The sequence below is a fragment of the Lynx canadensis genome, chromosome A3 (genome assembly GCF_007474595.2).
Source record: "Lynx canadensis isolate LIC74 chromosome A3, mLynCan4.pri.v2, whole genome shotgun sequence".
Lineage (NCBI taxonomy): Eukaryota > Metazoa > Chordata > Mammalia > Carnivora > Felidae > Lynx > Lynx canadensis.
The window spans coordinates 78442950-78459616 of NC_044305.1; the positions used below are offsets into that span (position 1 = coordinate 78442950).

Consider the following 16667-nt stretch of genomic DNA (forward strand, 5'->3'; position numbering starts at 1 on the left):
CAGAATCAGGAAAATTGGGTGTGTGTGTGTGTGTGTGTGTGTGTGTGTGTATTTTTTAGAAATCCCAAGATATTTTGGTTCTGTTTCAGAACAGAGCCATGTACTTAACACCCATATATAAGTTCATGGGTTGTCTCTCATGCCTGAAAACTAAACATTTCAGACCATGATCTTGTATGTGTTGAAAGCCCGAGAGGTTTCAAAAGCTCCCTAGGTGATTCCAATGGACAAACAGGGATGAGGAACATTGGCCCGTGACTCTGATATTCCTAAACTGTTCTAAGAAATCAACAGAAATCAAGAAAGATGAATGCAGTTGAGATTTTCTTCAACTAAAGGTTGTCTTCCTCAAAATACGTCTCATGAGAAGGCTCCCTGCAACCTTGAAGGTGCTGTCACTGGCTGTACTGCAGGAGCTGTATAAAATCTAATCTGAAAGCTCTGAAGAAAACTGCCAGTAAAGTATTAATGCTCCAGTGATCATGTGATTACCATAGATGTTTTCACACTAGTCAGTTATACCCACTTCTTTTTATAACATCAATCCCAGGTGCAAAATGCTAGCCTCCTAAAATTGTTTTTGTTGGGGGTGGGTTGGGAGAGGGAGCCCCTTCCTCAACAGGTATTTGTCAGAGACACAACTTGTGACTCAATACCTACTGATGCTCAAATGAGAAAAAATACTTATGGAGAATTTCCTGAAAGACCTATTCATGCCACTCTTCTAAATACTTAAGAATTTAACCTTGTTTCAATTCAGACTATTAGAGCAGAGAATTTGTACCACATCATAGAGGTCCCTTACAGAACTGCTTTTATAAATAACCGTTGGCTCATCTCATTTTCTATCCCTGTCCTGAATGTATGTTTCTGAGCAATCTGAAACTCCTGAAACAAAACAGGTGTGGGAATTAACTCTCTAGAGTCCAAAGGACATATGAAGGGCTCTTAAAGCATCATTTCCTCACTCCGTTTAAGGGTTTAAGATCTCATGCCACATGTAAAGCAACTTGGTTAGCAAATTAGCTATATATTTGCAAAAATCACAAATGAGACCTTGTATTTTTTAAAAAGATAAAAATTCCAAAAAGTACCTCCCTGCAATACAATGCTACTGTGACATTTTGACTATTTTCAAATACCTATTACGGTGAAAAGAGATAGGTACCTGTTTGGCTTAATACCCCCCCCCCCAAAAAAAGCAGACCTTTGTTGAATTCAATGTACAAACAGGAATTTCCACAATAAAATGGTTTACCTCAACATCCAGCTCAAGAATGTCTGCAGTCATATTCATTAGAGAGCCAATGTTCGGCTTGGTTCTCCCAAAGTCTCCATGTACAAACTCTTTAATGTAGCTGGGATTTGTTTAAGGAAACAATGGAGATAGCTATGCAGCACCAACTGTTTGGTGAGATTTGATAGGTAAAAGGGAAAGGACAGACAAAAGCAGAAATGTTACAAGGGTGAGGTTATTTCCGACCTGTGACCAGTGATGTGTGTCTTAGAAAATAAGCTCTGGGGGCGCCTGGGTGGCTCAGTCGGTTGAGCGTCCAGCTTCGGCTCAGATCATGATCCCACAGTTTGTGGGTTCGAGTCCCGTGTCGGGCTATGTGCTGACAGCTTGGAGCCCGGAGCCCGGAGCCCGGAGCCTGCTTCCAATTCTGTGTCTCCCTCTCACTCTGCCCCTCCCCTGCTCGCACTCTGTCTCTGTCTCTCAAAAATAAATAAATGTTAAAAAAAAAAATTAAAGAAAAGAAGAAAAGAAGCTCTGGCAAACTGGTTCCCACCAGCCTGGAAGCCAACAGCAGGACTCAGCACTAAAAGTCATGACTTTCTTTTTTCTTTAGTTCACCTCCAAGTGCCAAAGTTCAGCTATGGAATTTTTTTTTTTAAGTTTTGTTTGTTTGTTTGTTTGTTTGTTTCAAGTAATCTCTACACTCAGTGTAGAGCTTGAACCCACAAACCCAAGATCAAGAGTAGCACGCTGCATTGACTGAGCGGGCCAGGCGACACTGGATGTACATTTTTTTTAAGTTTATTTATTTATTTTGAGAGAGAGTGTGTGTGCATGCGCATGCACACGAGCAGGGTAAGGGACAAAGAGAGAGGAGAGAGAGAATCCCAAGCAGGCTCGTGCTGTCAATGTGAGCCCCAGGCGGGGCCTGAACTCACAAACTGTGAGATCATGACCTGAGCCAAAATCAAGAGATGGACGCTTAACCGACTGAACCACCCAGGGGCCCATGGATATGGATTTTTTTAAGTTAACTGTAGTTCAATACTAAGTAAAACAAAACCTTAGCTATTTTTTCTCTGCCACAAATTCCATTTTGTCATCTTTTTGGCCTCATTTTTCAATAATGTCAGCTGGCATCTGCCAAATAATAAGTTTCCACAGGGTCACACACAGAGTAACCTCGATGATGGCTTTCCTGGTAATGTGACCCAGTGACACAATAGGAGTAGAATGGGAGGGACAATGAGAATATTAATTTAGTCTTGAGAAAGGTCCTTCAGAAGGATTATCAAAGGACCTAAGTTCTTGTTTGCAACTCTTGCATGGTTAACAAGAGAATTAGGTTAATTCTTCTTTTAAAGGGGCAATTTTGTGTTTCCCTCATAGGTCTTCGAATTTTGAAGTCAATGGTTAATCCTAGAATTACTTATTAAGATTATATTAATATTCCTTACACAGGACTCTACTACAGGCTTGAAAATATTTATCTGAAAGATATAATTTTGCTAGCATTCAGTAAAAACTCATTTAGCGTTATGTTGTGTTCTATAAACCAGCACATAGTATAAAAACTTGATATAATTTGAATAGGAAAAGTAAGTTTATTCTTAGATGATAAAACACTTCCACCATTAACATGCTGATATGATGTCCTCACTTTCTGAAAGTTTATTCACTCTACTTTCACCAAATGTTTTGACTCAAGGATAAGACATATAATTATCTAGTAACTGCCTTCTTTACTAAATGCATAATTACACAACAGTTATCATTCTTTTTCTCTCACTTTCTTTAGAGAATGCTACTTCTGAGGAGCAATGATGAGGGGACATGACCAAAAAGCCCCAGAATAACCAACTGGAAGGGCCAGAATGTTCTTATTCATATCCAGAAGGATGAGGTATAAGTCAAATGAACTAGTTCAGTGTACTGAGCAATGTATGTGAAAAATCCACATACTTCTGTGTATAACCACATGGTATCTAAAGCTTTACCAAGTAGTCTTTCTTGGCTAATCCCTTAAATTCAGGTACATGGCTAGTCCTAAAAACATTTTAGTAAGATTGAAAAGATACTTGTTTCTTCAAAAGACCACTGCATTTCACCTGAGCACACTACACCTAAACTGGAATTAGGTAAAAAGAGTGGGAACAACAACAACAAAAAAGAAGTGATTTCTTTGACATTCCATCTACAGTAGGCAAATGTGCTCCAAACAACAGAATTACAAAGGTCTGCCCGCTGTCTTCTCAACAGATCAATCCCTTGATCTAAACCAAAAGTTGAAAAGATTTTAAGAGTAAATAACACACACCTATTTCACCTTTGCAAATTCTGGTTGCTTCTGGGATGTCAAGGGGCGGGGTGAGGGAGGAGGTTGGTGGGGAAAGAGAGACAGACTATTTACAGCAATATGGTGACAATGCTAGTTGGTGATTAAAATAACTTTTTTTTTTTTTGCCTTCGATCCATAAGTAGATCATTAGTTTTATTCTAGTTAAGTATTTTATCACTTCATACTATTGGATCACTAAATAATATAAAGACAAAAAACAAACACACAAATATTAGGAGCACTTTTGAAAAGTAAACTAGAGCTAGGACTAAGGCAACTGCCAGATGTATTTTAACCAGCAGCTCAGGGTTAATACAAACCCATACAAGGCAGAGCCCAATATGAAGAAGTGATCATTTGTGGACTGTTCTCTTGTTTTGGGCCAGTGGGCAAATAAAGTGTAGATCAGTATGTAAAGTAGGGCCACTCCCATCTACTATCAGTGTTTAATAATCTGGGGCAAGTGCTCCAAATACTGAAAGGACCCAAATGTCGTTATGAAAATGCGACTTGCAAAATGTTATGAAGACACAAATCAATAAATGAATCAATCAGAACTGTTTCCTGAGTACTTACTATGCAGTGGGCATTGTGTGAGACACTGTGACTATTTTAAGGTTCACACTCTATTGGCTGCTGACTCATGGTTTAAAAAGTCATTTTGAAAAATACAAATTAAATGGGACCCCCCCACACACACACCCCCCAAAACAGAATTTTTCTCCAACCTAATCCTTACCCTAATTGTTCCTAGATCAAGTTGAACCTATCTTCTGGGGCAGCATGAACTCTTCCACTAAGGTTCCGCTTAGATTACTGCTGGGCGAAAGGCGAAAGGATACGTGCCAGCTTGAGTCTTCAGGTAGAGGTGGAAGTGATGTTCATCCACATAGCGCGTCTCCATGGAGTGAATGATGCGAGTTCTCACAGCCAAGGGCCTCCGATGCAGGACTCGGAGGGGTGTTTTCTGGTCAATCTTTAAGTCCTAGAGGAGGAAATGTTACACAACCATGGAGTCAGCTTTGCTCCCAGGGCACCCGGGGAAGCCCGTCTCAGTGTCTCCTTTGTCATCCATGGCTCACCACAGAGGTCTTCTTTGGTGGACCCCATCTATCACTGTCAGGGTAGATACTGGTACTATAATAAATCGTACCTCTAAAGGTTCAGGCTCTGTGGAACTTCTCATAACCTAGTCCATAGTTACTCATTTTCTGGGCCTCCATATGCCATTAAAAAAGGATTTGGATGGGGCACCTGGGTGGTTCAGTCAGTTAAGCCTCCAACTCTTGATTTCCGCTTTTGGTCATGATCTCACAGTTGGTGGGATCTAGACCCACGCTGGGCTCTGTGCTGACAGCTCGGAGCCGGCTGAGAATTCTCTCTCTCTTTCTCTCTCTTTCTGCCCCTCCCCTGCTTGTGTGCACTTGTGCTCTGTCTCTCAAAAATAAATGAATAAACATTTTTTTTTTAAAAGGCTTTGAAGTAAATGATCCCCAAGGTCTCTTTTACTCTAATATTTAACAAATTGATTAGGACCCCAGAGTTCTAGTCTATCCTTTACTTTAACAGAGCTCTTCTAGAAGATCTGTTCTTATCTTTTTTTCCCCCTGCCCCAACAGATGATTTAACAGTGAGGTGAATGGCTGAGGTGAGAAATGGCTTTCTGTAGAAGGTGAGACCTTGGCATCATTTGTGTGTATGGGCAGTGTGCAACTTTGAAGGACAACCATATACCTACTCACTAGGTTATTTTTTTTTTTTTTTGGTTATATGAAAAGATGTATCTGGAAAATTAAGTTACATCACTGTTTAGGGTAGTATTTTCAATATAATAACTACAAAGAAGTGTGTACAATAAATCAAGACCTCTCAGTATTTGTAAGCCCAGTTCAAGTTACTTGAGAATAACAATACTACATGCTTTTGACAATTTAGATTTTTTAGGGGCACAGCCTTGTTTTTCTTCAGAGATTTCCTTTTGTCACAAGACATAAAATAAGAAATAGAGATTAAAATTGTAAAAGGTCAACTAATTCTAAGTTTTAAAAATAGATATTGGATATAATCAGAATTGTAGGTTCATGAGAACTTTGAATCCTCTGCCATTTCTTGTTGGAACAACTCCTTCCTAATTTATACGACTTGGGAGTGCCTGAAGCCATGCTAAGAGAACAAAGATTTCTGTCTGGTCTCCCCTCTATCAAGTTTTCCACCCAGAAAGAAAGAGCAAGTTCTGACAAAGACTACACTTGAAATGGTGTGACTGTTTTGATCATAGCAGTGAGTCAATGGCCCCTCCTAACTTGTAGGTTTTATGATTCCATAATTCTTTGATTTAGAAGCATGTTGTTCTGCTGAGATACGCTGTCTACATAAGGTCTGACATTTCTCTGGCCAAAGAGACAAAAAAAAGGACATGGCTGAACTGTTAAGGAATCTGTACAGATACAGCCTTCACTGTAGAATACAGAAATAACTGGCCTTTAAATGAGTGACTAAGGAATGCTCCTCTCCCTGTACTAGTACTCACTCCCAGTCCTAGTCAATGGAAGTACTGACTGAGCTGGGAGACCCACCACTGCTTCCAATATAACACTCGTTCAGCACACACTCCTGTGTGTTTTGTGTCTGCTTGTTTTCAGTAGACAAAAGGAAACTATTTACTTTAACATTGCATTCTTCTGGACCCATTCTGATGAATTTTCAGAAATACAGACACATACGCAAACAACTTTTTTTTCCCTTAGAAATAGAATACTCTTAAAAAAGAAGAGACAACAGAGTTCAAGCTGTATTAGAAAGCTGTAATCATCAAGACAGTATGGTACTGGCACAAGAACAGACACTCAGATCAATGGAACAGAATAGAGAACCCAGAAATGGACCCACAAACATATGGCCAACTGATCTTTGACAAAGCAGGAAAGAATATCCAGTGGAATAAAGACAGTCTCTTCAGCAAGTGGTGCTGGGAAAACTGGACAGCGACACGCAGAAGAATGAACCTGGACCACTTTCTTACACCATACACAAAAAATAAACTCAAAATGGATGAAAGACCTAAATGTAAGACAGGAAGCCATCAAAATCCTTGAGGAGAAAGCAGGCAAAAACCTCTCCGATCTTGGCCGCAGCAACTTCTTACTCAACACGTCTTCAGAGGCAAGGGAAACAAAGCAAACATGAACTATTGGGACCTCATCAAAATAAAAAAGCTTCTGGACAGCGAAGGAAACAATCAGCAAAACTAAAAGGCAACTGACGGGATGGGAGAAGATATTTGCAAATGAAATATCAGATAAAGGCTTGGTATCCAAAATCTATAAAGAACCTATCAAACTCAACACCCAAAAAACAAATAATCCAGTAAGAAATAGGCAAAAGACATGAATAGACACTTCTCCAAAGAAGACATCCAGATGGCCAACCGACACATGAAAAAATGCTCAACATCACTCATCATCAGGGAAATACCAATCAAAACCACAATGAGATACCACCTCCCACCTGTCAGAATGACTAACACGAACAACTCAGGCAACAACAGATGTTGGCGAGGATGAGGAGAAAGAGGATCTCTTTTGCATTACTGGTGGGAATGCAAGCTGGTGCAGCCACTCTGGAAAACAGTATGGAGGTTCCTCAAAAAATTAAAAATAAAACTACCCTACGACCCAGCAATTGCACTACTAGGTATTTATCCAAGGGATACAGGGATGCTGTTTTGAAGGGACACATGCACCCCAATGTTTATAGCAGCACTATCAACAATAGCCAAAGTATGGAAAGAGCACAACTGTCCATCGATGGATAAATGGATAAAGAAGATGTGGTATATATATACAACGTAGTATTACTCAGCAATCAAAAAGAATGAAATCTTGCCATTTGCAACTACATGGATGGAACTAGAGGGTGTTATGCTAAGCGAAATTAGTCAGACAAAGACAAATATATGACTTCACTCATATGAGGACTTTAAGACACAGAACAGATGAACACAAGGGAAGGGAAGCAAAAACAATATAAAAACAGGGAGGGGGACAAAACATAATATGGAGAACAAACAGAGAGTTACTGGAGGGGTTGGGGGGGATGGGCTAAATGGGTGAGGGGCATTAAGGAATCTACTCCTGAAATCACTGTTGCACTATATGCTAACTAACTTGGATGTAAATTTTTAAAATTAAATAAATAAATAGATAAATAAATAAATGTGAAAAAAAGCAAAAAAGAAGAGACAGTAAATTTGAAGTGACTTTTTCTCAAAATGGGGTAGTAACTCAGTTTTTCTATTTTTTTTTTAATGTTTATTTATTTTTGAGAGAGAGATAGCAAGAGCAGGGGAGGGGCAGAGAGAGGGAGACAGAGGATCCAAAGCAGGCTCTGTACTGACAGCAGAGAGCTCAAACTCATGAACTATAAGATCATGACTTGAGCTGAACTCAGAACCTCAACCAACTGAGCCACCCAGGTGCCCCTCAGTTTTTCTATTCTTGATGACAATAGGAATATTTGAAAACAGTTTTAACCCCAACACAAAAAAATTATTAGAAGTCAGCTAGTCCCATCAGTCCATTTGAGCTATGAACCATTAAAATAGATCCTTTCATTGCTTACTCTGTACCTACAAAAATTATCTTTCACATTATTCAGCATTATTTCTGAATTAGCTGTGAATAGGGCTACCTTCAAACTATGAATGCATTTTTTTTAAGTAATCTCTATACCCAACATGGGGCTTGAACTCACGACCTCAAGATCAAGAGTCACATGTTCTACCAACTGAGCCACCCAGGTGCCCCAAATCTATTTTTTAAATGAGTTCATCTTCCCCTCAGAATTCTGAATGACTTACATATGTGGTGAAATAGTGGTTTAGAAATTTGTTTTCCAATCTTAAGAATATCTGTCTAGAGTTAAACTATCATTCTAAAGGCTGCAGATAATGGGCTAAAAACCAAACAGCTTTTGATATAGACTCATGGAACATAAGATCTGGAGGCCCACTGGGGGTGATCTAGTCAACACCCACCCCCGTGTTAGGGATGAACGTGTCTTAACAGGTGATTGATTCATACTATAAACATTATTCTGCACTTCACTTTCTTTCTCATAATGTCATGTGTGTTTCTGTAAGTCATAGGTGTGGACCTATTTCTATCCTTTTTTCCAACAATTTTAGGCATATATACACACAATAACATAAATGGGATCACATGCTGCTTTAGTTTTTTTTAATAACTTTATAATATTCCAGGTTCCTCTGCCATTTCCTTTTTTTAAAATTTTTTTAATGTTTATTTTTGAGAGAGACAGAGACAGAATGCGAGTGGGTTGGGGCAGAGAGACAGGGAGGCACAGAATCAGAAGCAGGCTCCAGGCTCTGAGCTGTCAGCACAGAGCCTGATGCAGGGCTCGAACTCACGAGCTGTGAGATCATGACCTGAGCTGAAGTCAGACACTCAGTCGACTGAGCCACCCAGGTGCCCCTGCCATTTCCTTTCTGAAGGAAGTTCACTTTGTTTCTAGCTGTGTTGTTGTTGATTTTGCCACTTTGAATAAAGTCAGTAAACATCTTTGTGCACAAATCCTTAAGCCCTCGAGTTTTATTTCTTCAGGACAGATTGCCAGTAGTGGAAGTGCTGGGTAGAAGACGAATACGTTTTTAATTTTTATAATCACTGCTACATTATTTTCCAAAAAAGGCTAAACACTTTACATTTCTACTGACAAAGTATGCAACTAGTCTTCTCCATGCCAACCAATAGGTGCTAGTCTCAGAGGACTAAAGTGATGTCTTATTGTTACTTTAATCCAAAGTGGAACATCTTTTCAGATGATCCTTGGCCATATGCAGTTGCTCTTTTTCAGCTGCTTGATCCTTTGTCTATTTTTCTCTATTGGGTGTTTGCATTTTTCATAAGTAGAAATCCTATTTATGGTATCTTTTGCCACACGATTTGTTTTCTACATAGTTGCATATATGTGTATACAGAAACACACACTCATGTATATGTTTTAATGTTTATTTATTTTTGAGGGAGAGAGACAGACAGAGCATGAGCAGGGGAAAGGCAGAGAAAGAGGGAGACACAGAATCTGAAGCAGGCTCCAGGCTCTGAGCTATCAGCACAGAGCCCGACATGGGGCTCGAACTCACGAACCATGAGATCACGACCTGAGCCCAAGTCAGATGCTTAACCGACTGAGCCACCGAGGCACCCTTCTCATGTGTATGTTTAAATCACAATGTATCACCCAATAAATACTCTTATAGTTTGTTTTCTTCCCCTGAGCATTTATCAGGAACATTTTCCTTGTCAATAGTCATCTACCACATAATTTCTAACAGCTGGTTAGCAGTAGTCCATCATACAAATAAACCATAAGATGAAGTCTGTCTCCTCTAGTAGGTCATCTAGATTATTACAAAATATTGCCCATTTTAACAACGTTGTGATAACTATACAGACCTCTATATCCATTTATGTTCATTCCTTGCATTTGAGAGTAAATTATCCTTACAGGAAGAGATGGGGATAGGTGGGAAGAAACATGCAAAGGAACAGGCAGACCCTCTACAGTGCCATATGCTCATGTGAAGGAAAACCTAGCACATGCCAAAATTTGTGCTGTACATATATTATCCTTCTTAAAAATTTATAACATGTTGGGGCGCCTGAGTGGCTCAGTTGGTTAAGAATCCGACTTCAGCTCAGGTTGTGATCTCATAATTCATGGGTTTGAGCCCCGTGTCGGGCTGTGTGCTGACAGCTTGGAGCCTGGAGCCTGCTTCAGATTCTGTCTCCCCCTCTCTCTGCCCCTCCCCCACTTCCATTCTGTCTCTCTCTCTCTCCCTCAAAAATAAACATTAAGACAAATTTATAACATATTTTATTTATACACTTTATCTTAGCATCAATTCTATTAGACAATGCTATTTCGTATTTCCTTTCTACGGATGGCCAAATATAATAATAGCATTGCTCACGTTTTCTATGTACCAGATACTGTTCTAAGTGCTTCACATGACAACTCATTTCATTCTTATAATTCTACAGATGAAGGAAACAAAGCATAAAGAAGCCAAGCAACGCGTCCAAAGTCACACAACTAGGAAATGCAGATTCAGGATTTGCAGCCAAGCAATCTGTGCCCAGAGGCAGGATCTCAATCACTAGCAGTGCTGCCTCTCAAACAGGTTCGATGAATCACCCATTCAACCAGTAAATGGCAATGCCAGGATTTGAAAGCAGGTCTCACATTCCCCCAAGCCCATGCTTTATGACTTGCTACTAACAATCTAAAAGACAAAGAAATATTTTATAGGCAATCAGAAAAAAAAAAAAAAATAGAGCATTTAACTACCTTTATGTCATTTAGGAATTCAATGTCTTTTTTCTGTATGGCTTTATTTGTCCATATTAAGGCACTGTAGGATTTGGTCTTTTCTTCTTCACCTTCTTTCATATGTCCTATTGCCTCTCTAAACAAAAACAAGAAAAGAAAGTTTGTCTAAACACACAAAATACACTTAAGCCTTGCCCCAACTTCCCTTTCTTCAAAAATAGCTTTATCGAGATAAAATTTACATACAATTCCCATTTTAACTGTACGATTCAGTGATTTTTAGCATGTTTAGAGAGTTGTGTAGCTATCACCATAATCTAATTTTAGAATACTTCATCACCCCAAAAAAGAAACTCCATCCCTATTTGCAGTTGCTTCCCATTTCCTGTTTCCCCTAGCCCTTAGCAACCACTAATTGACTTTGTCTCCATAGATTTCCCTACTCTGAATATTTCATATAAAATGGAAGCATACAATACGTGGTGTGTGGTGTCTGGTTTCTTTTACTTCATAATGTTTTCAAGGTTCATCATGTTGGTGCATGTATCAGTACTTTATTCCTTTTTATTATCGAATAATATTCTGTTGTATGGAGATACCATATGTTACCCATGGACATTTGGGTTGTTTCTACTTTTTTGCTATTATGAATAATGCTGCTATGAACATTCATGAGCAAGTCTTTGTGTGGATGTACATTTTCATTTCTTGTGGGTATATATCTAGAAGTGGAGTTGCTGGGCCATAATGGTAACTCTACATTTGACCTTTTGACAAACTGCCAACTGTCTTCCAAAGTGGCCACACATAATCTCACAGCAATTTCTTAGGGTTCCCATTTCTCTACATCTTTGCCAGCATTTGTTTTTTTCTGTCTTTCTGATTATAGCCATCCTAGTGAGCCACCCTAGTGAGAGTAAAGTGGGATATCACTGACGTTTTGACTTGCCCTTCCCTAATGGCAAATGATATTGAGCATTTTTTTTTCATGTATTCATGCATAAACATAATATCCTCTTTGGAGAAATGTCCACTTAATCATCTTCCCCATTTTTAATTGGGTTGTTTTCGTATTACTGAGTTGTAAGAGTTCTTTATATGTTCTGGATACAATTCCCTTAACAGATACATGACCTACAACCAAAACTTCCATTTTGAGTTCGTCTCCAGTGAGTCTACCCTTACCTTGTGACAAGCTGCAAGTCACGGACTTGGATTTTGTTAGACGAATTATTAATTTTCTGTAGTAGCAGAAAAAGAAAAACAATTAGCAACTCTAGTTCAGTTACAGAGTTGCAGAAACATGACGATTTCCATGTCATGAAGTGGTTTACCTGCTGAAGTTCCTTAATTTCTTGTGAAGTGAAATGTACTCTATGAGGATTCACCAGCTCAATTGCAAAGGGCCTTCCTGGCAGCACACACCCCGTCATGAAACAGAAACGTGTTGATGGAGTTAACATTTGGGCCAATGCAAGAGGGTTAGGAGGTGTGAAAAAACGAGTTGAGCTCTAGAGGACTGAAAGTTTAGTGACATGACTACATCTGGGGGAGGGAAGAATGTGTGAAAAGAATCAAGGGGCTTTCTGGGGGGCTGCTAAACCCCAGGACAGGCAACATGTGAAAATGACTGCTCTCCCAAAAGTCCATGAACAAGCCTGTGTTAATTACAAAATAAAATCCAAACAACTGCTAATTGATTTGGTTACACAAAGGTAACATTATTACACACAGCAATGCCCAGGTATACCAAGCTGAAATCCATCCTCCTAGCCTAACCCACTAGTGAAATGGAAAAGCTGTGATTCCATAAGGGGAAGGGACTATTAACTCTCAGCATCTTTCTTGTAATGCAACAATGCAAAATGAGAGAAATGAAGGCTAAGAGAACAGAATCACTTTTTAAATGAAGATGTGCATTTTGAAAACTGTACTGGTACTGCTGAAATGTTATCAAATGGAACAATTAATAATCAAACTTTTGGAAAAACTTGGTTACCACCTTGTTAATGCACATAAAATTCCCTTAGAACCTATAGGTATGCAATAAGGATGGCTTCTGAACACATGATTCCTGTTAAGACATAATCATATAATTTATAAAGGTAGCTCCATAATTCGCAAAGCCTCCTCACTGGGAGAAGCTCTGGGCTTTGCCCACTTTGGTTTTAACTGAGCAACTACAGTGAACCTGCTGTCTGAGAAGGGTGATAGTCTGAAAGTTAGTTCTAGTCAAGTGATGCTGTTGCAATCTTACCATTTCCTAATGTTCTCACATCTACATCTTCTCTTCCAGAGGAGGAAAAATTAAAACCTTTGCAAAGGAGATAAAGAAAAATAATCAGAAACATAATAGCCCTAAGACTTTCATTCCCACCGTTTGGTAGAAACCCCATTTGCCTGAAATAATCTACAGGAGAACTCCAAGGGATAGTCGCCATCCCACCTCTAATCCCAATCTCTAATAAAAATAGCAATGATAAGAAGTACCATTTATTGAGCACATATATGCTGGGCACTGAGCTAACATTTTGCATACATTATTTCATTCAATCCTTATTAGAACTTTATGATGTAGGTATTAAATAAAAGAATACCAAGCTTCTAAAAGGATAAGTACTTTTATCAAGGTCGCATGATTAAATGGCAGACAGAGCTAGACATTTCTGATGTCAAAGCCAGACCTTAACTATCACCTTATGCCACCATCCCATGGGAGACCAGAGGCAGAGCACTTTTTAGAGGAAGGCTCCACAACAACCCTGGTCACAAGCTTACGGTGAAAAATCTGTCATTTTCCTTCTTTTTTTTTTTTTTCTTGAAACAAAACAAAGCAAAATCATTTATTTGAGAATTAAACTCTATGAAAGGAAGAGGAGTGGGGGGGGAAAGGGTTTAAAAGTAAATTCTTTGTATCAAGCAAAGCCTAAACTGGGACCACAACAAAACTAGTGTTCATTCTAAGATAAATGGATCATCCTAGACTAAAAGCTGCAAATATTAGAATGGGAAATGGTGTAAAAAAAGGTGGGGGGGGCAGCTGTTGCATCATAACTTACTTAGATACAAAACTGACAATTTCACCATCATTGCCATAGCAAACATTACCACAGGCAGGCATTATTCTAAATTTTTCATAGATGTTAACACTATAAGGTAGGTACTATCATTATCCTCATTTTACTTACAAGGAAAATGACCCAGACAGGATAGGTAACTTGCCTAAGATCACATTACTGGTAAGTGGTAGGGCCAGGATTTGAACCAAGTGGTCTGACTCCATCCAGAGTCTCTTAACCACTGTTTATACAACACCACCAAGAGATAGGCAGAAGAGTTCAGACTCATGCCCACAGGGAAAGCAAGACTGGTCTTCTTGGATCAGGGATTAGAAAAGGCTGGGACGTTTGGAGAACTCTGGTCAGTCATTAGAGTTTGGTAAAGTTTAAGATCTCTGAACACATACATATATTAGAGGCTATACAAGGCACTGTGTACAAGGCACTGTGCTAGACACAGGGGAGATAAACAATATGGACACGGTCCTGATCCTCACAGGGCTTACTGTTTGTGGAGGGATAGGGACTGTAATATAGTGGGTAGGGCTATGACAGGAAGCACATAGCATTATGAGCACATACAGCACTAAGAGCACAGTTGCAACATGAGCTATGAGATTTGCATTTATTCCTCAATGGTCCAGCTACTTCGGAGAGCACAAGATGAGGAAGAACAAGATAGCTGGAAAGAGCAAATGGGAAAGGCGGAATAGTGAACACCATTTAGACAGCCACTTTTTTCCCAGGAAAGAGTCTATATGTAAAGGTCCCACGTAGATTTTAGAAAAAGGAAGTTTAAAAGGCTTGGAAAGGCCTGTGAAAACTACACTGAAGATTAGCCCTCTTTTTGAAGATACTTAGCTGTGAAGAAAGTAGGATTTCACCCTTTCCTCATGTCTAAGAGATCCCTTTGGCAAGCCAAGGTCAACACTTTAGGGAACATAGGTTCTGAACTATTGTTTGACACGTACTGTCAGGGTAAAGTGGGCTCCTCTCTCCCACAGGGCCCAAAGCTATGGGTCTCATAGAGAGGAGTAACCCAGTACTGGTTAGGTAAGGGCCAGACAGCCAAGGTAGGACTAGAATTTAAGCTGAATTTAGGCTCAGAAATCTGGGTAAATTGGGGCACCTGTATGGCTCAGTCAGTTGAGCATCCAACTCTTGATTTTGAGTCATGTCATGATCTCGTGGTTCATGGTATCAAGCCCCACATTGAGCTCTGCACCGGCAATGTGGAGGTCTTTTTTTTTTTTTTTAATTTATTTATTATTGAGAAACAGAGACAGAGCACAAGCATGGGAGGGGCAGAGAGAGGGGGAGACACAAAATCTGAAGCAGGCTACAGGCTCTGAGCTGTCAGCACAGAGCCCGACGCAGAGCTCAAACTCACAAACCACGAGATCATGACCTGAACCAGGGTCAAACGCTTAACCAACTGAGCCACCCAGGTGTTCCAGGTGTCCAGGTCTTGATCTCAGGGTCGTGAATTCAAGCCCCATGTTGGGCTCCACACTTAAAAAATAAATATAAATAAATAAAAATAAAAAGAAGCCTGGATAACTTGTGCTGCGTTAATACCTAAGAACTGGCCAAGTAAGCAGCTATGAGAGCCACAGGGTCAGGCTTTTCTTGAGGTAGAGAATCAAGGCCAGGCAAGGAATAGGATTCTGTGGACCACTGAGTCTCAAAGAACCCTCCACTCCATGTTTAGACTCCATTGTTAATAAAACCCATGGTAATATCAGTAGCTTCTAGACAGACTCAACAGACTCAAGAGTAGCACTAACTAGGGATGGATAGCTAAATGGGGAATTCAGAATGGCATCTGGGAAGCTGAAAGATACTGACTCCCTGGGGCTGTGATCTGTCTTATACCTGCCCACCTCCATCTCCAAACCAGCCATAATGTCAGGGAACCAGGGGATCCACAGTAACTGAGCCATAACCTGTGACTGATGGGGGAGAAGGGAAAGAACGGGACACAGAGAGGTAAGTCGAACAGTGACAGCTAAATCAGACCAGAAATCTCCAATTCACAAATTAGCCCATAAAATTTCCACAAATTCCAGAGGTGTAGGATCCCAAGCTAGGCCCTTGGGAAGTCCAGAGAAACATTAAATCCAGACAAAGGAAGAAGCGATTATTTATTATATCTTTTAGGAAAATATCTCAAATTTGGACAATACATTGAGAAATATTTTTGGGGGTGGCACGCCTGGATGGCTCAGTCAGTTAAGCATCAGAATCTTGATTTTGGCTCAGGTCATGATCCTAGGGTTGTGGGATCGAGCCCCACGTAAGGCTCTGTGCTGAGCATGGAGCATGCTTAAGATTCTCTCTCCCTCTCCTTCTGCCCCTCTCCCCTGCTTGCATGCTCTTTCCTCCTTCCTTCTCTGCTCTAAAAATAAATAGATGGATAAGTACATAATAGAAAACTCACTTAAAAATACTTTTGGGGGTAACCTTTAAAACTTTATTTGTATGCAATTATGAATAATAGCTAACAACAAAAGGAAAAGGAGTTAAGTATTAACTCCTTAATACCTTAATACCTTAAGTATTAGGAAATGCATGTTTAAAATTTGGGTGAGTTTTCATTTTTCTTTTTTTTTTTATTTTTATTTTTTTTTTTTGATGTTTATTTATTTGTGAAGGAGAGAGGCACAGCATGAGTGGGGGA

General features: G+C 39.7%; 1 protein-coding gene across 3 annotated transcripts in view; it reads right to left on the bottom strand.

Moving 5' to 3' along the window:
- Positions 1-16667, bottom strand: part of PUS10 (pseudouridine synthase 10) — a 71395-nt gene that overhangs the window by 2355 nt on the left and 52373 nt on the right. For 2 of the 3 annotated variants that reach the window (XM_030310669.2, XM_030310668.1), the window contains 6 exons: positions 13186-13242; positions 12263-12339; positions 12114-12169; positions 10947-11064; positions 4418-4560; positions 1259-1358 (listed from right to left, as the gene is read on the bottom strand). In XM_030310669.2, the coding sequence (XP_030166529.1) occupies positions 1259-1358; positions 4418-4560; positions 10947-11064; positions 12114-12169; positions 12263-12339; positions 13186-13242 (551 nt within the window). Of the gene's footprint in view, positions 1-1258; positions 1405-4314; positions 4561-10946; positions 11065-12113; positions 12170-12262; positions 12340-13185; positions 13243-16667 lie in introns of those variants that run through there. The other variant, XR_003967781.1, reaches the window with a different exon arrangement.